Genomic DNA, 26,476 nt, shown 5'->3' on the forward strand with positions numbered 1-26,476 from the left:
GGGAAATGAACATTTTTGTTGTATTTCATAAACCATGGCCAACACTTCCCCATAATTCCAAATAAAATATTTGCTATTTAGAGCATGTATTTATTTGCAGAAATGACAACTGCTGAAAAAATGCAAAGAAATGATTATAATAATTATAATGTGAATAAGTAATTATTCATATGTAAACAACACAGCACTAATATCTGACCTTTGAGAGCATTCAGAAATCACTGTGGTGAAATAACCTTGCTACCTCAGCTTTGTTTGATGAAATGCCTGGAATAAAACAGCTGCTAGATTATTTTAATAATTACATATATAAAATATATATAAAATATATATGTTTGGCTTTTTTATTTATATAGAGAGAGGATAGGTAACCAATAGGTGTCCAAACGTTTGTATATGGTCATATAGAATATTTCTATATTTCTATATGTATACAGTTGCAAACTGTACATGCAAAAGTTTGGGCACCCCAAACAACAAGCTGCGCTTATGTGGTCTTTAGGGCGTCGGATCGGCAGGCGGTGCTGGATTCGGAGCTGAAGAGTCTGCAGGCGTCTCTCAGGGAGCTGGAGATGTTCCTCAAGTGGCTGCAGGAGGCGGAGACTACCATCAACGTGCTGGCTGACGCTTCTCAGAGGGAGACGCTTTCTCAGGACTCCGCCCACATCCGGGAGCTCAAGGGTCAACTACAGGTAAGGACTGGAGGATGTTTCCGCCGCCTCCTTTTCTGGAGGTATCCAGGTATCGTCCTGCTGTGAGGTTGGTGTTCCTGAGCCGGTTTGTGGTTTCTACTCGTTGGTTTAAGAGCTAATTTGATTGTACACTGGCTCAGTGTTGGTAACAAGAAGTTCTTTATGGGTCCAAACGCGGTTCTTTCATGGAACCCTTGGCAGGGTTGGACCTTCCTTCATTGTGAGGAGTGTGTGTGATCTACTACGCGCGGAGATGTGACATTGATGCAGTTAAAAGACGTTCTCGCTGTGAACACACTCCTCATCCATGATTTATGTGGCTTGGCTCTGTACACCGTCTGAAACGCATGTGTGTGTGTGTGTGTCTATGTATGTGTGTGTGTCTGTTCCAGCAATGCCGTCTTCTGGCATGATGTGCCTGCGCTCTGGTTTTAATGCACTTATATACGAGGCTGAAATGTGAGCTCAGCAGGATGCTGCCTTCTGCATACTTGAGTGTGTGTGGGTATTATTAGACCTGTGTGTGTATGTATGTGTGGGCGGGTGGGTGTGTATGCACACGCATGAGCACCCCCTCCATCCTATTATCACCCTGTCGGCCCTCATTTGTACACACTTCTACCAATGTGTACTGCGAAAGTGCAAAGCAGGGCCATGTGAGCAACCAGTAAACCTTGAGTTCAGGAGTGTGTGTGTGTGTTGGTGTAAACATCCTGCTGATGGCACGCAGTTCAGAATTTCCTAGACAAATCCTCCTAGATGAAGGACTCTACTTAGGATTTGAGAACTCTCTACAACTCCAAACTTTTACACGCCGTCAGACTTAATAAGGGGAAACTGGAACGTTCCGTTCGGGTGTTTTCTGCCTCGTCTTGAAGTTCTGCATCGGTAGCGTGTGATTGATTACCACAGACGAGAGTTTCCATGCGTTTCCCTGTACTTCCCAAAAGAACAGAGAGTCATCTCCTGCTTGCAGCAGTGTAGCACACTCCCAGACTCCTCTCAGGTGCTCAGGTGGACCTTAAAGGAGCCCTCGAGTGGAAAACTGTAGTCACCTAATGGACTAGGAGATCCGGGAACCTCCAACACTGTTGTTGTTGTTGTTGTTGTTGTTGTTCCTTCAAATGAAAGTAGGTCCAGCAGGACCAAAAACGGGCCGATTCCAAAACCCCAAAACTGTTACATCACAGTCTTGACCTATTCTGCAGTATTTACACCCCTGACCCGGTCAAAGCTGATGAACCGGTGAAGCACCAAAATATGGTGTCGTTGATGCTGGAGAGCAGCTCATTGCCTCCAGACTCCGCTAGTTATGGGAATACGGGTTGCTACGGTAACCAGACCGCGAAACCGCGGCTTTTCCTGCGCCAGTGTCCGCAGAAGGGGGGCTCAAACTCGAAATGAGGACGCTGAAGCCAGGGAAGTGAGTGGGTATCCAGCTAGGCTAAAGGCTAACGCTAACAGCTCACTTTTACCATCACTTCTCTTTAGAATACCATACCCTCTCTCTCTCTCTCTATCTCTCTCTTTCTCTCTCTCTCTTTCTGACAAGCCCCAAAGTCTAGTGCAAGGCTGAAAGCTACAGACTCTACTGCTAGCGAGCCAAATACAGCGATGGCGATGAAGCCGTGGCTCAGGTGCTTCCTGAACTCTTGCTAGTTCCTGGCGTGAGAAGCAAGCGTGATGATGTCTCAGGCTAGGAGACCAGCCAGCCTGAAGAAGGTGGCCTGGTTGGTGTGGCGCAACAGATAACAGCACTACCGGCCAGTGAGATACCACAGCATGTGGGAGACTGGGGTTCGATTCCCGGTCTGGGTGACTATGCTGCGCTACACCAATAAGAGTCCTTGGGCAGGACTCCTAACACTGCACTGGCCCTCTGCCTCTGTAATACCAGTAAGTCGCTCTGGATAAGAGCATCAGCTAAATGCCATAAATGTAAAGCCGCCAGGGAAGCCTCCAAAACTCAGAGGACTGGAAGTGCAGGGCGTTGCTAAAGCTCAGCTCCCTCATGTGTTGTATGCATATAGGCTCTGACTAGTCAGGGATTACTCACACCCCCCCTTTCCTCCCCACCTACACCCCGCATCCCCCCCCACACACACTCCGCCTCACTGACTCAAAGAGGATATTGATTTTAGTCCCGAGCTTTTTGTTCTCCAGCAGCGCACATGAGCGTGAAGTCTGAGAGGAAACCTCCGTGCCGCTTTGTCCTCCGTGCCGATTGCGTCCCCGTGTTGATTGGACTTGCGTTTGCGACCCTTCACGCCTCACCCCTTCATTCTTCTCAGACCGTTTGTTCCTGCTCCTAAAGACGTCTCGCCTACTTTCTCTCCTGCATCTGAAGGCTCTGTTCCTCCACCTTTGCATCTCGGGCTCCTTTGTTGTAGACCTCAGAGGGGTCGTTGGCTGGCTTTCTCTCGGCGTGGCTGGAGTTGGGTGGGGTTTTACGTTTGCAGTTGTCTGATCCTTCCATAAAATCCACTTTGAGGAGTTGAGGACTTTGCGAGGTTGCAGTCTTGTAGAAGAGTATTTAGTATTTAATGTATTTAATTGGATTTGATTATTTATTTGATTTTGAGTCAAAGTTGCTGTAAATCACATTATTTGTGATTTGTTATTTGCATACAAGGCCAAATCGTCAGAGTCCAGATTCCTGGCTGATTCTGATCTTGGCAGAGAGAGGCATGTTTGACAACACCCACCCCCTTTCTCCCCCACACACACACACCACCACCCACACACCACCACCCACAAAAAAAAAATCTCAAATTTGCTGAATAATAAACTTGGCTAATTCTGATCTAGACTAAATATGATCTTGGCTGATTGCCAGTCGATCCGATCTTGAATTCGGCAGATTCTGTTATTGCTTGGTTTTGACAGTCTCCTATTTCTTGAATGAAAATGTCCGATCTCATTGCCCCTTGGCCAACTGCCAACCATGTGTTTATAACAAAAAAAAAAACAGAACCAAAAAAAGGTCTGCTTCTGATTTTGTCTAATTGCTCGTCACACGTTTAGAGCCCAAAAAATTCTGATTCCAGTCTTGATCTCAGACATCTGAGACATTGGGCTGGTTCCGATCATGTGTTTATCACAAAAATTGTAAATACTGACTGATAAAGACTGATTCTGATCTTTATTTCGTCTGATTCTGATCTTTATTTTGTCTGATTCTGATCTTCATTTCGTCTGATTCTGATCTTCATTTCGTCTGATTCTGATCTTCATTTCGTCTGATTCTGATCTTGGTCGACTCCAGTCTTTCAATGCAATCATGACGTTGGGCTGCATCTCCAACCTTAGTGCTTTTTAAAAGACATGGGCGTCTGATGTCACTGGGGTTTCCATAGCAATGGCAATCCGTTTGTATCAGTGTGTATGTCTTGTATTTCCTTGTGGAGTTCACAGCGGTGTTAGCATGATGCTACAGTGGTCCAATCGCTTCAGAGGACAACCACACACACACACACACACACACACACACACACACAGAATTGAACTTGGAGACAGAGAGAGACCTTGGAAGGATAATTAGAAGAACATTGTTCAATATTTTCTTAAATCAGCAGATTAATCAAATGCGCTTTGCCTTCAGTGTGAGAGTCTTTTACACACACACACACACACACACACACACACACACACACACACACACACATACACACGCACGCAGAGAGAGCACAGAGGACACACACTTCATTAGACGAGCGACAGAGGACGAGAAAAGGAGAGCGAGAGTGAGAGAGGGAGCGTAGTGTGTATTAACCTACATTAGCTCCGACAACTCTCACCATCACAACAATGTGTCCAAAAGTTTGTGGACACCCCTTATAATAAAGCGTTCAGCTACTACTAGTCCCTGTACAGTACTGCTAATACTGCCAATAGAATAGGACCGATAGATAAACATCCATGAGCTTATTGGCACCATGCTGCCTAATGCCAGGCGTGGGCTAGAGGGGTGTAAAGCCCCGCAGCATTGGAATGATGGTGGTGCTCCACCCAGTTCTTTTGGGATGAGCTTATGGGATGGCTTTTGTGGCTAAATGCAATCAAATCCTCACAGCAATGCTCCTCCTCCAACATCTAGTAGAAATCCTTCTTCCCTGGACAGTAGAGAGACAGTTACTCCAACAAAAGCAGGAGAAACTCAGAAACGACGAATAGGCAGGTGTCCAAATATTTTTGTCCATGTAGTGTACATACATTGTATGGATTAAATATTTTTGTTTTGATTTGCAGTGCTCTTTCATGTCCATGAAGCAGGAGCGCAAAAGCAGGGGAGAGAGAGAGAGAGAGAGAGAGAGAGAGAGAGAGAGAGAGAGAGAGAGAGAGAGAGAGAGAGAGAGAGAGAGAGAGAGAGAGAGAGAGAGAGAGAGAGAGAGAGAGAGAGAGAGAGAGAGAGAGAGAGAGAGAGATGTAAATGGTAGCTCACTCACACGCCACTAAACGAGCAGTGACATCTCACCCACCGAAGCGAGAGCGAGCGAGAGAGAATTGAGGCTGTTTGGATTTAAACGCATCTTTATTGTATAACCCAGACGAGCCTCTACCTCACTGACCCCCAGTATTTAACACAGGACACACCTTCAGTCTACTGAGAGAGACAGCGCGCGAGAGTGTGTGTGTGTGTGTGTGTGTGTGTGCGCGCGCGCGCAAGAGAGAGAGAATGCATTTGTGCTTGTGTTGTTCACTCTAATGAACTGACACACTTACTGAAAGGAGAGCGAGAGCAGCCTCTCGAGAAAGAGAGAGAGCGAGGGAGCGCGAGAGGGGATGAAGGGGAGAGAGAAAAGGGAAAGAAGTGTGCGCGAGAGAGATAATAGGTAATGAATTAAAGAGCATCCTCACTGTTCAACACACACACACACACACACACTCAGACACACACCCTCTTCACATTAACCTGTCCTCCTGTTTACTTTCTCCCCATCCATCTCTCGCTCTCGCGCGCACTCGCTTGCTTTCATCCCTCCGAAATGTAGAAACACAGCCAGAGCAGACGCACACATTAACCTGAGACAGAGAGGGAGAGAGAGAGAGAGAGAGAGAGAGAGAGAGAGAGAGAGAGACTTACTACTCTTTCCCGCTGTCCCTTTTCTCTCTCTCTGACTCTTCTGCTCTCGCTCTCTTACTTCTCTCTTTTCTTTTTGTCTCTCTCCCTTTTCTCTCTCTCTCACTTATTCGCTCTCTCGCTTTCTTCTTTCTCCCTCTCCTTTCTACTGTCTTTTTTCCCCCTTGCCAGTTCTCTCTCTCTCTCTCTCTCTCTCTCTCTCTCTCTCTCTCTCTCTCTCTCTCTCTCTCTCTCTCTCTTTGCCCTCTTTTATCCGTTATCTCCCTCTTCTCAGATTTTTCTTCTTCTTCCCGGTCTCTCTCGTCCGCTCCGTCTCTCTCTCTCTCTCCTCTCTCTCTCTCTCTCTCTCTCTCTCTCTCTCTTCTTCTGCCGGCTGGAAAATCAGCGGCGATACCAGGAGGGAGAAAGTGTTTTTCTCTCTCTCTCTCGCTCTCTCTCCGCTCTCCCCCTCCTCTCAGTTCTTTCTCTCTCTCTCTCTCTCTCTCTCTCTCTCTCTGAGTCGCTCGCTCACTCCGCCGGAGAGGAGAGAGGAGGAACACTGACATCTCTGCTCCGCCGCTGGACGCTTTTTATGAGCGCGGGTGTGTGTGTGAGTGAGTGAGCGAGCAAGGGAAGGGGGCTGGATTAAGACCGTGTATGTGTGTGTGTGTGTGTGTGTGTGTGCGCGCGCACACGTGTGTGTGTGGGACATGCTTGTCGGAACTCGTCACGGCTGGGCTCGTGCGGCTGCTGCAGCCGGTGGGGGATATGAGTGTGTATGAGAGCGCGCGTGTGTGAGTGAGTGTGTGTGTGTGTGTGTGTGTGTGTGTGTGTGTGAGTGTGTAGGTTAGGATGCGTATTCTGCGCGGCTGGCAGTCGTGTGCTGGCCGCGCTAAGATGATGGCCGTGGTGAGGACGTCTCTGCAGAAAGTGGTGCTGTTCTTACACCGGCTCCAGAGAATGGCCATCTCCTCACCACGCTACCAGAAACTCTGCAAGGTCAGTCACACACACACACACACATACACACACTCTCTGACACGGAATAAAAAGTCGTCGGTTTTCTCGCTGGGGTCTGGTCAGTCTCAACTCCCTCTCTGGGGTCAGCTGGTTGGTTTTGTGGGACTTGTTGGTCAGATCTTGTGGTCAGGGCTTCCACTTCACAGTGCTTTAAGCTTTCTTTACCAGGTTCTCCGTTAGTTCCACGTTCTCGTACAGCTCTTCGCATTTCCGTAGCAGACCCAGTAAGATCTTTAGCTTGTTAACCCGTTCGATAAAGGTGCTACGAAGGGTTCTATAGAAGAACCCGAACCGAGAGCTGTGAGGAACCTTCACTTGATGTTCCTCAAGGTAGAGGTTCTCACACTTACTCACAAAGAGCCCAGTTTAAATTGGTGAGGGAACTTTTAACAGCAAATCAGAGTCTTTAACCCCGGAGAAGGTTCTTCCCATGGAACCCAAAGTGGTTCTACTGTGGCGTCACTCGGAGAACCGGTTGTAGAGGCGAGAACGTGAAGGAAACGCAGCTGTAGAACTTGACTGCTGAGAAGTGGTGAAATTCTGCTCACTGGCTTCGTGGAACCACACCACACGTAGTGCAGTATTTATTAAAAAGTGAGCTTCACCCTGAACACCCTCTCCTCCGGTTAAGCCGGGTGAGACGACCTCAATGCTAGGGCACTTTTGGAGAACCGGGCCCGGATCGGATCGATTTGCAGAAAAGATCAGACTAAGATTTAAATTAAAAGCTATTTTAAATTGAACGTCTCGCATTTTAATAATCTGCTGTAATTTGAGACTAAACTGCGTTTTATTGTTTATTATGGTTTTGATGTCTTAATTTCCATGAGCAAAGTCCCTAACCTCATACATTTTCACAGTATTTTTATTTCAAAGTCTAGTCTGTCCAAGTCTGATCTGATCTGTGTCTGTAACGTGGTGGTTGTTGTTGTTGTTGTTGTTTATTTTATTTTTTTGTTTGTTTATTCAGTAGTGCAAATTCTAGTCTGATCCGAGTCTTGTCTAATCTGGTCTAAGTTTTTTTTTTGCTTGTTAGTCTCTGTTCTATAACGTCTATAACGTGGTGGTTGTTGTTGTTGTTGTTGTTGTTTATTTACATTTTTTGTTTGTTTATTCAATAGTGCAAATTCTAGTCTGATCCAAGTCTTGTCTGATCTGATCACAATTGTTTTTGCTCGTTAGTCTCTGATCTATAGCATCTGTAGACGTTAATGCAAAATTGCAAATTCTAGTCTGATCCAAGTCGCTTCTAGTCTGGTCCAGGTCTGATCTAAAGGACTTCTAGTCTAGTTTTTTGGTCCTAATTTTAAATTTATTTATATATTATTTTTAAACCAAGTTGCACACCTCGCATGTAGTCAGATTTTTACCTCTTAATATTTATCAGCCAGATAGCAAATCTACTATCTACATTTTCACAATAGTTCAGGTCTGATCTCAGTGGCATCTAATCTGATCTAAGCCATGTCTAGTCACTTTTTTTACACGTTTTTTTTTTCAGGTTAGCCAATGTTGCAAACCTCACCCATTTTCTGAATGGTTCTAGTCTAACCGAAGTGGAGTCAGATTGCAGTGGCGTCAAATCTGATCCGAGTCGCATCTAGTCTGATTTAAGCTGTGACTAGACACATTGTATACCTCTTCATTTTCATCAGCCAAGTAGCAAATCTCATACATTTTTAACAATAGTTCTGTTCTAATCTAAGTGGCATCTAGTCTGATCTAAGCCGTTCGAAGTGGCTTGTAGTCGGACTGAAGTGCCGTCAAGTCTGATCATTCAGATCTTTTCACTTGCATATTTTCCTTAACAGTGTTACGTAGTCGTGACGGAAGCATCACATGGAGCTCTTAGTCGTGTGTAGTCTGATCTAAGTGGCGTGTGAGCTTGTTTTTGCTTGTTTGTCGTTGTTGTGAAGCGTCTGTAGACTTGATTGGATCGAGAGCAATCGTGACCTGTGTGGTCCACGTCTCGGAGAGCTCCTAGTGTGATTAGAATGAACCGCAGACCACGTCCCAGTGGACCAGAGCTTCTGAGGAACGTCTGGAGAAGGACTGTGTTCATGTGTGATCAGACGGCCTGCCTGCGCGAGTGTGTGCTGCTGTGTTTATATAGAAAGTTTATATAGAGCAATGCAGCTCATGTTCATAAACCCCAGTGTGTGTGTTAGTGTGTGTGTGTTAGTGTGTGTGTTAGTGTGTGTGTGTTAACTAAATGTTGTGTGTTATGTTCTTAAGTGACTACAGAGGGATGAGTAGAACAGCTGTTGTGACCCCTGTCTTCTGGGTTAAAGCCTCAGCAGATTAACACTGACACACACACACACACACACACACACACACACACACACATTGATTTCACTTCGTATTTGCTCTGCTTTTTTTTGAGTTGCCTTTTGTTTTTGTTTCTTAGGTATTCTAATTCTGTGTGTCTCTCGCGCGCTCTCGCGCCTTCTCTTTCTCTTGCTGTCTCATTCCGTCTTTGCTCTCTCTCTCTTGCTGTCTCTCTGTCACTCACGGTCACAATCTCTCTCTTGCTTGGGTTGTACTGGGAGGTTTATGTAGTGTGTGTGTGTGTGTGTGTGTGTGTGTGTGTGTGTGTGTGTGTGTGTGTGTGTTAGTGCTGAGAGAGGGAGCCTTTGGCACTTCTACTTGTATTCAGTACACCAGAGAGGTGACTGCTCGGTGTGTCCAAATATTTGTGGACACCCCTTATAATGAACGCATTCAGAACCCATTTCTGACCCAGATGTGCAGATGCACACACAAACAGATTGTCTAGAATAGGACTCTCCAGAGCTGATCCTATTGGCTCCATGCCTGATGCCGGGCGTGGGCTAGAGGAGGGGTACATAAAGCCCCCCCAGCAGCATTGAGCTGTGGAGCAGTGGAGGAATTGCTCTTGTTGCAATAAAACAATGATTGAGCAGGTGTCCCAATACTTTTGTCCAAATAGTGTACGACGATTCATTTCAGCGTGTGTCTGAGTGTGTGTGTGTGTGTGTGTGTGTGAGCCGTACGAGTCCTGTAGTTTGGGCTCACAAGTGGCGCTACTGTCTAAGTGTAGGACCTACCATTGATAGGTTGCTGGTTTAAGCCCCAGTGAGGTCACAGCCATTTGCGGTCCCTCCCTCCCCCTCATTGCTCAGCATGGGCGATGCAAGTAACCAGTGTGGTTTAAGTGTGTGTGTGTGTGTGTGTGTGTGTGTGTACATGAGAAATGTTAACACAAGCAGTCTCTACTCACATGTTTCTTTATTCAGAGAGGGCGAGAGTGACAGGAAGGCCACAAAAGAGAGAGAGAGAGAGAGAGGTTAGTGCGAGAGCGGGCGAGCATGTGTTTCTATAGGACTCGCTCACTCACCGCTACTTTATTCAGCTTACAGCGTCCTCCGATCCGCACTCGCCTAACAGTCCCTCTGAGCAGCGCCATGTGCTCGTCGCTCGCCTAATCGTGCCTGCGGTGAAATCACGCCTCAGTCTGCAACACTAAACCCACTCTGTCTGAAATCGTTTAACCACCCCTGGGTGGATTTCGCCATTCTGTTCGAGATTAGAACGTCGGTTGCTCTTCACTTGATTAAGCATCCCTAGGCAGACCTGCTGGCTCCGCACCCGTGGGGGGCGGCATCACTCATTCCGTGCTCCATTAGTCTCTCTTGGGAGGAATCAGTCATTCTGGGCTCGTTGGAGCTCCCGTGGGCCAGCTCATCCCTCATAACTCTCTGACGACGGCTGATGAATTAGGGTGTCCTCGTGTGTGTGTGTGTGTGTGTGTGTGTGTGTGTGTGTGTGTGTGTGTGTGTGTGTTACTGTTTCACCCACCTTACACATATATAACACATGCTGCACATTGTTTTGTTCATCGTGGGATTGGATCCTATAATGTTCAGTTTTGATTCCATCATGATTATTTTTGGTTTTGGATCCCGTCTCATTGAGTTTAGGATTGCCTGCCCCACCTTCAGTTTGAGTTTAGATCCCATCGCGTTTCGGTTTGGGATTGCCTGCTTCACATTTGGTTTTAGTTTGGATCCAATTATGTTAAAATTTTGGATTGGATCCCATCGCGTTCTGGTTTGAGTTTGGATCTCATCGCGCTTCAGCATTGGATTTGATCCCATTGCGTTGCGGTTTGGGATTGGACCCCAGCGCCCTCCGGTTTGGGATTGGACCCCAGCGCCCTCCGGTTTGGGATTGGACCCCAGGGCCCTCCGGTTTGGGATTGATTGTGTTCGATAGGATTGAATCCCGACACAAACCCTGTCAGAAAATAAGAGCCCGGCTGGCCGGGGTTGTTTACATCGCTGTGGCACTGAAACACACAGTCCCGATGAGACAGAAGGTGGCAGAAGGTCCAGAATTACTCTGAATATAATTGTGTTAGAATAATGTTAGTGTGTGTGTGTGTGTGTGTGTGTGTGTGTGTGTGTGTGTGCGTGTGTGGTGTTCATGCACAAGCATACATTTCTGCCTTTGTCTGCATGAGTGAAATCTGTGTTGTTAAAGATGCTGAAGGACATCAGAGTCTCAGGACAGCCAGCCTCGAATCCTCCAGCTCATTAAAGTGTGTGTGTGTGTGTGTGTGTGTCCACCCATTGGGCCAGGCTAATTTTTTTCCTATGCATGTGAGTGCATAATTATGCCTGATTTATTCTTTCTCTTTTATTGTGTGTGTGTGTGTGTGTGTGTGTGTGTGTGTGTGTTCACATGCATGGACACGAGTATTCCTATAATAACAGTGTTAAAAATGCAGGCCTGTTCTCAGTGTGCTGTGGAGAGCTCCAGCCGTGAGCCCCAGGCTGCTGACCCCAGTGCCCCAGGCTGGATGACTCCTGGCTGGGTTCTGTCAGAGGTGAGGTGGCCCTACTGCTCTCTCTCTCCTCCATGCCCACTGCCACCCACTAGACAGAGGGTGCGAAGCCCTGCAGCACTGGCCTGTGGAGCTCCGAACAGTCCCTCTGGGATAAGTGTGAGTGACCTCACTGATCAGTGTTCCTGAGTCCAGTGTTGGGCCTCTGCGGCGGAGTCGAGGCTGGAGGAGGCAGCGGAGGAGGAAACAGACGTCCTGTTATTACCCTTCATTTCACGAGCAGCTCAGGAGGGATTTAGACACGCGGAGTTATTATTTACTGTTTGTGTATAAATACATATATACTCACACACACACACACACACACACACACACACACACAGAGACGTCATAAGAAGAGAGATTAGAGACACACATGTTTTGACAAGCTTAAGTCGAGTGTGTGTGTGTGTGTGTGTGTGTGTGTGTGTGTGACAAAAGCAACCTAGAGGGGTAAAATTACTGTTTTGAGAAACATACAGTGAGCTGGACACACTTGCTCTTACAAATTCTCTCTCTCCCTCTCTCTCTCTCGCGCGCTCTCTCGCTGCCGCTCTCTTTCTATGTCTTTCTATGTCTCTCTCTTTCTCTCTCTCTCTTTCTCTCTCGCTGCCGCTCTCTTTCTATGTCTCTCTCTCTTTCTCTCTCTCTCTTGCTCTCGCTATGTCTTTTTCTCTCTCTCTCTTGCTCTCGCTCTCTCGCTGCTGCTCTCTTTCTATGTCTCTCTCTCTTTTTCTCTCTCTCTTTCTCTCTCTCTTTCTCTCTCGCTTTCGCTCTCGCTGCCGCTCTCTTTCTATGTCTCTCTCTCTCTCTCTTGCTCTCGCTATGTCTCTTTTTCTCTCTCTCTCTGTTTCTTTCTCTCTCTCTCTTGCTCTCGCTCTCTCGCTGCCGCTCTCTTTCTATGTCTCTCTCTCTTTTTCTCTCTCTCTCTCTGTTTCTTTCTTTCAGTATCTCTCTGTGTTTCATCATCAGACTCGTCCATTTCGTCACTGTGGCCTCTGTCCATCAGAACAGCACACCTTTCATCCTATAACTGGCCCACACACACATGCACACACACACACGTGCGTGCACACACACACACACACACACACACATGTCCTACAATTTTTTTTAATCATTTTTTTTTAACTCTCCATGTGGTCACTGCACTTTCTCGCGCGCTCTCTCTCTCTCTCTCTCTCTCTCTCTCTCTCCCTGTCATTCTTGCTCTCTCTCTCTCTCTCTCTTTGGTTCTTTGAATGTTGCTCGCTCTCTTTTTTTTCTCTCTATTTTAATCTTGTTTCTTTGATTCTCTCTCTCATGCAGACTCTCTCTCTCCCTCTCTCTCTCTCTCCCTCTCTCTCTCTCAGCTCTAGGGAATGCTCTGCTGTTAGAATTCCAGAAATAAAAACAAAGCTTTGGTTATGTCAGAGGCAGATTATAAATAAATTAGGCCAGAAGCCCGAGCTGCTGGTCCTCCTGGACCCAAGTGACTAACACTGATGGGGGTGGTGGTGGTGGGGGGGGGGGGGGGGTCAGTGGTGAATGATGAATGCGTGCTGGACAGAACAGAAGAGTGAAGAAATGACTGAAGAAGGCAAATCGTCCAGAGAGAAGCTCTGTTTACTCCCATTAAATCAGAGACCGCCGCTCATTTGATTCCTATTGGACTGTGTGTGTGTGTGTGTGTGTGTGTGTGTGTGTGTGTGTGTGTGTCAGAAGTGACCAGGGTCTTCAGGAACGTCACTGTTCTGGTCTAATTGGTCTATCCACCAGTCCATGATCCACTTTCCTGCTGTTTCTAGGTTTGACAAACTTCCCAGAATTTTGGAGAGTTCCCGTTCCTCCTTCGCTTTCCGGAGCGATCGTTATCCCCCACGCAGCCGAGAGCGCGTCGTACTTGGTTGTGTGTGAGATGACGGCGTGTAGATGTATCCACTGGAGCGCCTCATCAGTGTGGGGGCTGCGGGGGGCAGATTAAAGCTGGACTGTGTGACTGATTGATCACACAGGAAAGCTGTGTTCTCCATTTCTACCAATCAGATCCTGAGCAGTTTTCACTGAGCTCAGTCCTCCCAGCATGCCCTGCCAGCAGCCCACGGCAAGACGCTCCGTACAGGCCTCATCAGTATCACCCCTGTTGTGATTGTTGTGATGAGGACCATTATGTGGATAAGGTGATTGAGACTGTGATAATGTGATGACCGTTATGATGGCGGTGCTGATTGTGATGGTGGTGATTATTGTGATGGTTATCATAATGGTGATGGTGATTGTTGCGATTATGATCATTGTGATTATGACCCTTATGACTGTGGTGATCAGGATGGTGGTGCTGATTGTGATGGTGGTGATGACTTGGGATTACTGCGATGGTGATCGTGATGGTGATTATTGTGATTGAGACTGATATTGTGATGACAGTTATGATGGCGTGATGAGGATGATGGTGCTGGTGGTGATAACTACGGTGATGATGGTGGTAATTGACATTGATAGCAGTAATTTGGTTGATGGTATTGTGATGGTAGTGGTGATTTGTGATTATTTTGATGTAATCATGATGGTGATCATGACATTGTGATGACAGGTGGTGATCAGGATTGTGGTGCAGATTATGATGGAGGTGCTGGAGATAATTATGGTGATTATTGTGATAGTGATTGACATTGTGATGACAGTTATGCTGGTGGTGATCAGGATGGTGGTGCTGATTGTGATGGTGGTGGTGTTGCTGGTCATAATTACAGTGATGGTGATTATTGTGATGGTGATTGACATTGTGATGACAGTTATGCTGGTGGTGATCAGGATGGTGGTGCTGATTGTGATGGTTAAGGGTGATGACTTGTGATTATTGTGATTGTGACTGACATGGTGATGGCCGTTATGATGGCGTGATCAGGATGATGGTGCTGATGATGATAATTCCAGTTGCGGTGAGGGTGGTGATTATTGTGATAGTGATTACGACATTGTAATCACAGTTGTGATTGTGGGAATGAATACTGTGATGTGATTGGAGTGATCATGATGGTGGTGATGCTGACTACTGTGATGATGGTGATCAGGATGGTATTAATACTAGTGATGATTGTGATTGTGGGGATGGTAGTAATGACTTGTGATTGTCGTGATCCGGATGGTGATCATGAACATGATGGTGGTGCCACTAATGATTGTGTTGGTATTGACGAGGATGGTGGCGTTCATGGTGGTCCTAGTGATGACTGTGATGATATTAGTCACAGTGGGGATCGTAATGGTGATGGTGGTGACAATGACCGTGACAGTGACGATGATCATGATGATGACTGTCTTTATGATAATCTTGATGATCATGATTGTGATGGTCACAATGATGGTGATTATGACTGAAAAGGCGATGACGCTGACTCAGATGTCATAAGGATTAGCAGAATTGCACTATGGGGAAACACACTCACATGCACACATACCTGCAAGGCTTCAAAAATCAGCGGGATTAAAAGCTTAACGTTAATTAAAAAGCAATTACCTTAGTTTGTGCAAGTGTGTGTCCATTAATGCGCATGTGCAGTTGTGCATGTGTGTCTGTGTGTGTCTGTGTGTGTCTGTGTGTGTCTGTGTGTGTGTGTGTGTGTCTGTGTGTGTGTGTTCCCTTTGGTGTTATTTGCGCAGAATCTAATCCTTCTGAGAGTATGACAACCCACTGCCGGCCTAAAACCCCACATTGGGAGATGGGAAGGGGATTAGTGACAGCAAGTGTGTGTGTGTGTGTGTGTGTGTGTGTGTGTGTGTGTGTGTGTGGATTTGCTGACGTATCAAACTTTTAGTGTGTAAATCTGCTCTAACCTGTAGAGACCCATCTGTAACTGTAATTTCCAACTGTAACAAAAACAGGATAGCTTATAGCCTAGCATGGGTCCCTGCTTGCTCCCCAAGCTTTCACTCGGTCACATGCCCAGTTTGAGCTCCCCTTCTGGGGACCCTGGCGCAGGATGAGCCACGGTCTCGAGGCCTGGTTCCCGTAGCAACCGGTATTCCCATAACTAGTAGAGTCTGGAGGTGATGAGCTGCTCTCCAGTATCAACACCACCATATTCTCCTGAAGACGGAGTCACATTTCACTGGAGCTTTCTCTAGTGGGTGGGGTTTATGTAAATGTTGACGGTGTAAGTCAAGACTGTGATGTAACAGTTTTGGGGTTTTGGAATCGGCCTGTTTTTCAGCTCTGTTCCGGTGGTTCTGCTGGAGGTTCTTCTGAAGGAGGAACAGCAGTGTTCGAGGTACCGAACTCCTCATTGTTGTACTACGCCGAGATAAACTTGGGCCCCCTTCCATTGGGGCCTTCAGTTCCTTGTGCTTAACGGCCCCTGCAATGGAAAGGGGCCCTAGTTTATCTCGGCGTAGTAAAACAATAAAGGTGTAGTAGATTAATAACTGCAGTTTAATTGGTTAAATTTGATAGTGGTTATTCTTAGAGGTGTGTGTGTGTGTGTGTGTGTGTGTGTGTGTGTGTGTGCGCGCGTTTCTCAGTGTGTGTCAGTCAGTCTCTATGAAGTCTGTCAGATTTATGCTGTGTGCTGAGAGAAAAGGGCCATTAATTACACAGCTAATAGCTTTGTCCTTTACACACACACTCACACACTGTGACACATTCCCACATCAGTCACACACTCCCACACTCCGTCGTTCGCTCCCCCCACACACACTTCGTTTCTATTTTTAAAGCATTTACAAAACGTGCTTTACTGAAAGGTCGCCACGGAAATCGAGTGATTGACAGCGCAATCGACGGCCATCAAACGACTCCGCCCACCGACCTTAGCAGGCTCTGGCTGCACGGCCGGCTTCACCTTGCCTCTGCTGTGGATGACAAAATGACACACACATACTCACACACACACTCTTGCACAGCCAGATCCCAGGGCTTGCCAAGTCTGCACTGAAGGTGTAAAAATAGCCTGAAACAGCCTACCTGGTGTTCATTATTCTGCCAGTTTAACTGGACCTGGTAAGCTTGCTGGCCACACACACACACACACACACACACTGATTGTTTAGACTTGTTTCTGCTACAGGGTGTAATGTAGAGCTGGGCGATTTGACGATGTCATGATGACATTACTGAGGTTCTATGATTTTCTGTTCAGTTCATCACATCATGGTTGCACACAATAAATAAGCAGGTGTCCCAATACTTTCGTCCATGTAGCACATCATCATTTGAGTTGATCCTGTTGCTGTTGGAGTAACTGTGTCTCTACTGTCCAGGGAAACAGCCTTTCTACTAGACTGTGCAGTAGCACAGCTGTGAGGATTTGATTGCTTTCAGCGACAAGAGCGCTAGTGAGATCAGGATGTTGGATGATGATGATGATGATCACCACCCCACCTCATCACCCCCACCCCCCAGTTCATCCCAAAAGTACTGGATGGAGCTCCACCAGCCATCATTCCGGAGAACACTGTTCTTCCACTGCTCTGCAGCTCAATGCTGCTGGGGGGCTTTATACCCACCCACATTCATTCAGCAATGTGTTCAACTTAAAATAGCTGAATGTGTTCATTATAAGGGGTGTCCACAAACATTTGGACATACATTCTATGCATTGGGGCCCTCAGACAGGTGATATATTCCTAGTCAATTGCATTGCACCCACCTCACAACTTCCAGGACTTAAGGAAGGCTCTACTGCTAACGTTGGTGCGAGCCCCCCAATGACTAACCTCGACGGTTCAGGGCGGTTTTAGTGGGACGGGGGGTGGAGGGTGGGGGGGCAGCAGCTCCACCAGCTTAGGCAGGTGTTTGGATATTTTATGTGAAGCTTTAAATAATGTAGCCATGCATAAATGTTTGTGTACAGTGTCTGCGATATGCGATTCAGCCTGGGAAGGTGGGTGGGTGAGGGGTGGGGGGGAGCAAACTTTGGCGTGTGTAGCTTGGCTTCAATCCACATAGATCAGAAAGAGCATGTTTGACAGCATTGTAATGAGGAATTCTAGAGGCGGCTAGTGAGAGATGTTCCAGCTTTGGGGTGGAAAACGGCAGGCGAAGACAGGCCGTAATGAAAAGCTGGCGGGCTAATGAGCCGACACGGCTCAGCGTTCGCTCTCCACTGTACCCGCAGGCTCGGAGTTACCCAAAACACACACACACACAAACACACCCTGAGAAAGTGACGACTACACGAGCATCCGGACGTATTTTCGGCGTGTATTATGTTGAATCTGTGACTCTGTATTCCTATCCCTCTCGTTCTCTCATTTCTCACGCTCTCGCGCTCCACCTCTCTCTCTCCGAAAGGGCCCCATTTGGAAGTTATGCGCTTTGAGAAGTGACTGCATCTCTTTCTCTGACAGGCTCTCGCGCAGCCACACTCGCTTTTACTCCTCTCCCGTCACTCCTTCTCTCCAATTCCTCTTTTATTATTTTTTTTTTTTTCTTCCCTAACACGCATTAGCCAGGGAGACACGGCCGGGCCCTCGAGAAGCGCTACGGAGGAAAAAAAACATCTCCAATTTTCTCTCTACCACCCCCACCCCACCCCACCCCACCCTCTCTCACAGTTTCTCTGAGTAGTTGCACTTTATTTCGGAGCGCTTATTTGGAAACTTGCTGGATGGCGGAAGCCGACTCGGAGGAGTTGAGCTGAATATCCTACGCAAATCCGAGACTCGCTTTCTGTCACTCGCGTCTCCGAAAAGCCTGTTAAGGTAGCAGAGCTGAACGCTTCAGGCCGAGGAACTCATAGAAAATTGTGGACGTCAGAAGTAGTCTCTCTTTCTTTTTGCTCATTCTTTACTTTTTGATTTTTAAACATTTCAAACCTGGCTGATGGAAATGGTACAAATTGACCCTAGAATGCGTCCTCCTTACGTAATGCGTCTTTTTTTTTCCCCTCCGTTTTGTTCAGACTACATATTTTTACGATTTTTAAGGTTATTTGATGCTGGCTCAGTCTCTCTATATACAGCACGACAGTTTGCGTTAAAGTGGTAGTGACTTCAGGCTCCTGCAGATGGTGGCATAATAACCTGTGGGGTGTGTGGCGGTGCTCAGGCTTTGAGAATAGTTCCTGCATTGCAGTAAACTTCTGGCTGGATGTGTTGAAAATGGGTCGCAAAGCAGAGACAGTTCATGATTGGCTGAAAGGAGTGAGTATATAAAGGCCGTAGTGTGAAGGAAGTAGCTGGATCTGCAGGTGTATCGAAGCTTACGGTCATACGGGTCTACCAGCAGTGGCAGAAATCCCTACAGTCTACAGGAAATCCTCCTCAGAATTGTGTCTGAAAGGTGGAACTGATGGACCCGGACCGCCGGTGGGTTTCATGGCTAGAAGTCAGTGCAGGTTCTTCACCACCAACTTCTGAAAGAACACTCTCCAGCATCTGCGTGTGTATGTGTGTGTGTGTGTGTGTGTGTGTGTGTGTGTGTGTGTGTGTAATATTAATAGGCATGTCACAGTAATTAGGTTATCGACTTATCATACAATGCATGAACATGACCTCAATAATTTTTGCTGACCTCGATGCTCGTTGTGTTTGCTTAGCAAGGAGAGCCCATTAGCGTGAATGAGCCAGTGTGCTGACTTTGTTTAAAATGGTGTTATATTTTATTTATTTATTTATTTATTTATTTATTTATTCATATTTCAACTTCTTTTTTATATTCCAATTATGATGTCTGGATTTTCTTAATAATTAGACAATCACTGCTTAAAAAATGTTATAATTTCATTATAATGCTACTATGTAGTCATTATATCCCTATTATATGGATACATAGTCATAAAAGTCATGGTCTTAAAAAAAAAAAGAATTTATTTATTTATAAAAGCTGCTTATCTGGACAGGAAATATTTCTATCCTCAGCAAACAGTAATATTACAATCAGAACTAATAAAATATTTTGTTCTCCATCACTGTGTTCATCAGAACATCTCCACTAGAGAAGTTCTCCTCAGATCAACACCTGGTTTGGTGGTAAATCAGGGCTTAATGATGGTAAATCAGGTGAGCTGCTGCTGCTGCTGCTGCTGCTGCTGATGGAGTTGAACACATCCTCCACGCTGTGCTGGCTGGACTGGGGGGCGTCCAGGAGAAACCCGAAGGAACCAAGCTCTGTTCTTCAGACTAGCTCACCGAAGATCTCACTACTTTCTTTCTTCAGAATGAGAAGCTCTTGTTTCTCCTTTTTACTGGATTAACGTTTATCTACCTCTGAGCTTCTGCAGTAAAACCTCTGAATGGTAGAACCGTCTACAAACAGCTTCTGCTTAGGGATGCACATTTAGGTAAATCTACTACTAATGATGGTAGGTGGGGTGGGGTGGGTGATCATCCAACATTCTGACCTTACTTACTATCTTGTTGCTGAATGCCATCAAATCCTCACAGCAATGCTCCTCCAGAATCCTAACCCTAGTAGAAAGCCTACTTCCCTGGACAGTAGAGACAGTTACTCCAATAAAAGCAGGATACACTTTTTTTTAATACCCTTGATTTCAGAAGAAACCATTGTACACGAGCAGGTGTCCCAATACTTTAGTCCATATAGCGCAGCTTGCCACCAGTACCGTTTACCCATTATAACTGCCTCGTGGTTGGTCATACACTTGACATTTTGACCTCACATGCATTCCCCTCCACCTAGCTGGTCCTGCAGAAGCCGCTAATGTACAAAACGAGCTGAGATGAAGGGAACGTCACTTCAAATGACCGCGTTCTTTTCGGCCCGCCGGATGAAGGCTTCATTTGTGCCTCCGCCGGAGTCCACCGGGCCTGCAAGAACCGAGACGGCATAAATTTGGGGTGACGCGTAGCTAGCGCCCAGCCTGGCGAGGCGGCTCATGCGCGTTGCTCGCTGCTCGGCTAATTGGGCCGTCAGGCGCGGAGCGCGGTGTGGGGTTTGTCAGGTGCCGTCGCGCCTGTCAGCCGGAGCTATTCAGGACGCGAGAGGAGGAGAAAGGGAAAGCGGCCGCTGGCCTGCGTTGTTTTGTTGTTGTTGTTGCTGCAGGAACGCTTAATAAACACAGAGCGTGAGGAGGAAGAAGAAGAGGAGGAGGAGGAGGAAGAGGCTGTTTGAGAACTTCTTTTGAAGGAGTGGATCACCGTCTCGGTGAGGGCTGCCCCAGAAATCTGCAGCACTAGTCCAGGACGCAGGACCGTCTGGGACCTGTCTGGGACGTAAAATGCAGGAAGACGGTCCTGCGTCCTGGACTAGTGCTGCAGATTTCTGGGCAGTTTAACCTGGAGAACCAGCGGAGATTCAGTTTAGAGCTGTAGTGGCCTTAAATATCTGGACAGCATTCCAGGTTGCAGGATGTTGGTGTCTACTAGGTGTCTGTTATAACACGTTAAGCTGAATTACACTTTAACAGATGTGTAATAACCATGTTACTAACTTACTAACTTCAGTTTTGCATTGTGTAATGATCAAACATGATCATCTGGAAAGCTCTATTGGTCTTATTACACGTGTATAAGCATGTAATAGTGTATGCTATGCTGACTGATCCTGTGGGATCCGGCCGGACGGGGCGGCCGGACAGGCACAACAGTCTCGGCGTACACTTGCATGCGTGCAAAGGAGAAGAACACACTCGCTCCGGTTGTCAGGCCTGCTTTGGCTGAGTCCCATCAGCACCTCCATCAGCTCCTGTGTGCAACAGGAACATCGGCATGCAGACAGACCGTGAAGCAGGAAGAGACACCGCGCTTTCTCTCCCTCCGGCCACTGTCACTCCACCACACGGATAATGAGAGCGACACACACACAGACAAAAGAGAGAGAGAGAGATGTATAGTGGTCGTTGTTGTCTTTGGCTGGAAATGAGTAATAAAGCAGTAGACGTCTGTAATCAACATCATGCCCATGTTGGGAACCCTGGTTCTAAGCTGGTTCTAAAGCTCTGTGAGGAAATCTAATGGGGTCTCCGAATCCCAGCGCAGTCTTTCCTTCTGTATGTACATTTCCCACCAAGTGTCGCTGGATCCTGGGAAAATACCAGGTCATCACTGCTGCAAACAGGCCAGTACTGAGGTCACCTGACCTCTCTAATCGAACCCTCGTTATGTACTGGATGATTAGCACTTATTAAGTAGTTGGTAGGTCTTAAGTCGTTATTAGATAATTATTAGGTACTAACTAGTTATTAGACACTAAAGCATTATTTGTATTGAGTAATTAGTAGTTATTAAATAATCAATAATGTATGAATTTAAATACTAAATAATGAATTCAAGCTAATTGAATACTGCGTTGATGTTGAATGTTGAATAATTAGGAAGGATTAAATTATAGCTAGGTATTGAGTAATTAGTAAATACTGAATAATTAGTACTTATTATTGGGTAATTAATAGGTACTAAGTAACTAGTAGCTACTGAACAATATTAAATTATATTAAAATATTACTGAATAATACTTATTAAATCATTTAAAATAATTAGATTGATAGCTGAACAATTAGTACTTGAATAGTATTGAATAGTTAGTACTTATCGCATAATTAATAGGTTCTAAGTAAACTAGCTACTATATATATAACAATACTTATTAAATTAGTGGAGACTGAATAATCAGTATTGATCAATTGGTTGTTACTGAATAAATAATACTTATTTAATAATCAATAATGTACTAACTCTAGATACTGAAGAATTAGTGCTTATTGAATTATTACTACTTATTGAATAATTAGTAGATACTAAATATTTATTAGATACTGAATAATTGGTGCTTATTAAATACTTGAATAATTATAACAGATTAATTAATAGTAGTGATTGGGTAATTAGTAAATTCTAGTAAAAATGATTTAATAATTAGTAATTATTGCATAGTTGGTAGGTACTAAATAACTAGTAGCTACTGAACAATACTTATTAAATTAGCGGTTATTGAATAATCCTTACTGAGTAATTAGATAAATAATTAGTACTTATTGAATAATAGAATTTATCGCATAATTAATAGGTACTGAATAACTAGCTACTGAACAGTACTTATTAAAGTAGTGGATACTAAATAATACTCATTTATTAGATGCTGAAATATTAGTCTGTATTGAATTATTTGTACTTATCACATAATTAATAGGTACTAAGTAACTAGTGAACTACCAAACAGTACTTATTAAATTAGTGGAGACTGAATAATGAAGTATTGAATACTAAGTGTTCATTTAATTATTTGATCTTTCATGGACTTTGAAGAAAGGCTGGAGTTTAAGAGGTAAAGAATATTAATTAAGCAAAATATAAATTAATTTAATGAAACTACAGCAACGTTAAAAATCCGCCATGATTAAGAACAATCGCAACGAGCCGTTCCTCTACCAAGCAGGGTGGTTCTGGAACAGTGGAGAATGGTTGCCAAACGTAGCATTTTTCTTTGATTAATGATTAATTATTATTAATTAATTTATTTATTTATTTATTAATCCTGGCACAGCTACAGAACTCACTGGGTGTGTTTGGACAGGTGTGTATATTCAGTGTCCCTCAACAGCTTTGGAAAAGTCTTATCCAATCAGATCTCAGAACCGTAACTGTGCTCCTTGTACTGCGTTTTTGGCTGCGACTGTAATGGTCAGAAGAGATCTTTATTCGTGGGTGTGACCGAGTGAGGCGGCTAAGCGGCTCAGGCCGGATAGATGGATCGTCCTAATCCCTAAACCTTCCGCAGACGTATGAAGGAATGTGGACAGAGAGCAGGAGAAGCTGGATTTAGCGCCGTTATCTGCTCCGAGTCAAACGAGCAGATTAGGCCCTGGTCGGGCGAGAGATTTCGGGATCTCCTCAGAGATCATCTTCTTCATCTTCGTCTTCTTCAGCTTCAGGAGACGGGACGTCTGCTTGTCCAGTGCTAAATGCTGAGCCATGTGTCGTCAGATGCTTGACCTGGTCATTGGTGAGAAAATTGCCATGGTTCCTGAATGTACACAATATGGACAAAAGTATTGGGACGCCTGCTCATTCAGTTCTTCTTCTGAAATCAAGGCTATTAAAAAGAGTTGATCCTGCTTTTGTTGGAGTAACTGTCTCTCTACTGTCCAGGGAAGAAGGCTTTCTGTTAGATTCTGGAGGAGGAGCATTGCAGTGAGGATTTGATTGCATTCAGCAACAAGAGCGTTAGTGAGGTCAGGATGTTGGATGATGATGATCACCACCACCTCACCTCACCATCCCCAACTCATCCCAGAAATATTGGATGGAGCACCACTACCATCCATCACTCCAGAGAACTCAGTTCTTCCACTTCTCCACAGCTCGATGCTGCTGGGGGGCTTTATACACCCCTCTAGCCCTCACCTGGCATTAGACAGCATGGTGCCAATGGGTTCCAGTATGTTTACTATCTGCTCCAGAGGGTCCTATTATTATTCTATTGGCAGTACTACTTTTCTACAGGGACTAGACAAGCTGTGTGTGTCAGCAATAAGTACAACTTCAAGAAGCTGAATGCATTCATTAGAAGGGGTGTCCACAAACTTTTTGGACTAGTGTATGTTGCAACAGGAAGACACTGAAAATGCTGTGGGACGTCAGAATATTAAACCCCAGGCCTTTTTTGGAAGAACCTGGACCTTATTTCGGGATCTCCTCAGAGATCATTATCATCGTCTTCTTCTTCTTCAGCAGCAGGAGACGGGACGTCTGCTTGTCCAGTGCTAAATGCTGAGGCATGTGTCGTTAGATGGTGGACCTTCCCAGGCCTTTTTTGGAAGAACCTGGACCATATCCGTCCCATCGAAGACCGACAGACAAACTGAGCAGCTTCTCTGAAGGTTCTCCACCAGTCCAGACTTTCCCGTATGCTGGCTGCTAGTTGCCAGAGACGTACAGCTTCAGTGGGCCGAAATCCAGGGTTATCCATCGGACCGAAACTGATATCCTTAATACATACACTTTGCTCTAGTGGACGAGGAGATCGTAAAACGCAAGGTGCTTTTCATCTGACAAATGACCACTAAAAGCTTTTTTGCTTGCTTCATGGCCAAGAGCACCTCCAAAACTCCCGAAAACGCATTTGGTTTATGTCGGAGCACAAAGTGCGTTTGTCCATTATGTAGGCTCTTAAGATGAGCAGAACTCAAGCACGCTCACGACGGAGACCAGGCAGCTCTTTTAGGCAATTTCCACCACGCCCCCGGAGCCTGGCCTGTTTGCCGAAGCAGAAGTGTGAAGATGAGCAGCAGTGCTGGAGGTGTAGGAGGTTGAAAGGCTATCTTCTAAATACGTTGGTAGGCGGGAGAAGGTCCGCGTGAGCTCAGCTGGGATGAGACGTTTGAGAGGACCAATCAGGACTAGTCTCAGTTCCCATCATTTCATTACTGCAGCATCTGAGAGGACATGCTGTCTTCACTGAATGTCAAGGGACGTCACGCTAAAAGGCCGCGTCTACAAAATTGCAGCTTTACAGGAGAAGGGAAAAACCTGCTCAACTTTCAATGGAAGTCTATGTAACAAGATGTCGTTCCGAGGCATTTTGGAGCATTTCTGTTGGTCAGTTCTTCGTAATGTTTGGACATGTTGTGAGGGACAAGTGCTGGATTCACGATATGTCAAAAGGTGAAAATCGTCAAAATTTGAGATGCAATTTTTTGTTAGACATTGACTGTCTGCTCGTGTCCAGAGCTGGATGACATGGCCAGCAGTCTCTTTATAATAGGTTTGATTCATGTCATTAAAGATCACTGATTAAATGTGTTTATTCTGCTGGTCTGATCTCGTCTGATCTCCTAGCAGTGTAAACACATCCGTCTCTCTCCAAGACTCATTCCACAACCAAAACCCCTCCCAGTACAACCCAAACACCAGTAATAATTGCCAGGCTATGAGCGAATTTGCATATTCCGTCCCACTCATTGATCGGATTTCAGTCTGACTAACCGGAGACGCGTTTGACTACCCAGCGTAAACGCTTGTGGCTAAAGTCCGATCAGGAAGTGACCAGGTGTGAACGGGCAGTTTTGGCTGGAGTCGGAAGACGGAGAGCTCGACGAGTGAACGGGGCATTGGATTCCTTTGCTGCCAGAAGTAGATTGATGTCGTCCAGCTCATTTTCATCGTCCGGTTATCACCCGGGCCGAGACGTCGCGTCCAGTCCCGCGTTCTCTCTTCTGAGGCCACCCTGACTGGATGAGGTTGTCACTCTGCATAATGAACACAAAGTGGAGCGTTCCTGAGCAGGGAGCGGGATGACGCCCCGGATCAGTCCGACGCTTCGTCAAATGGGTCACGTCGGATGAGCACCGGAGGAGCTGGGACGTTGGTACGAGATGTCCGAGCCCGGCTTGCTCATTAGGGTAACACACTTAGGTCCCAGCGTTGAGACTAATGAGGCTAATTAGGCTAGCAGCTCTCCGAGCGGTCACTACGCATCTCCTCACCGCGCTCCTCTCTTCGCATCTGTAAAGAACTTATTAAAATCCCTTTGATCAAATCAGGTCAAATCCAGCATGGACGTGTAAGTAGGTAATGGTTGATGACCTAGCGGTGGTCTCTGGGGGCTTGGTGGACACTGTAGGCTGAGATGAGAAGTGCTTGACTTTTCTTTAGTTTGTCGGATTCCTCAGTGACACACACTGTAGTCTGATCATTTAAGAGCTGCTAATTCATGAGGCGAAGATTTGAAGGCATTGGGACTTTCGCCTCCACACTGATCCACACGCTCATTCTGACTGACTGTAATACACTACAAGAAGTGTAAGGGGCGCTCTATAATGCTCTATAGTGTTCATATGATCCACACGCTCATTCTGACCGACTGTAATACTCTACAGGAAGTGTAGGGGGCGCTCTATAATGCTCTATAGTGTTCATATGATCCACACGCTCATTCTGACCGACTGTAATACACTACAAGAAGTGTAGGGGGCGCCT

The 26,476-nt window shown here is 45.8% G+C and overlaps 1 protein-coding gene across 1 annotated transcript in view; it reads left to right on the top strand.

Annotated features, from left to right (window-relative positions):
• The window catches only part of utrn (utrophin), a 266,197-nt gene that overhangs the window by 81,688 nt on the left and 158,033 nt on the right, over positions 1-26,476 (top strand). The window contains exon 53 of the mRNA XM_072696066.1: positions 503-692. Coding sequence (XP_072552167.1) covers positions 503-692 — 190 coding nt within the window. The remainder of the gene's footprint in view (positions 1-502; positions 693-26,476) is intronic.

This window comes from Salminus brasiliensis, chromosome 14 (assembly GCF_030463535.1).
Source record: "Salminus brasiliensis chromosome 14, fSalBra1.hap2, whole genome shotgun sequence".
NCBI lineage: Eukaryota > Metazoa > Chordata > Actinopteri > Characiformes > Bryconidae > Salminus > Salminus brasiliensis.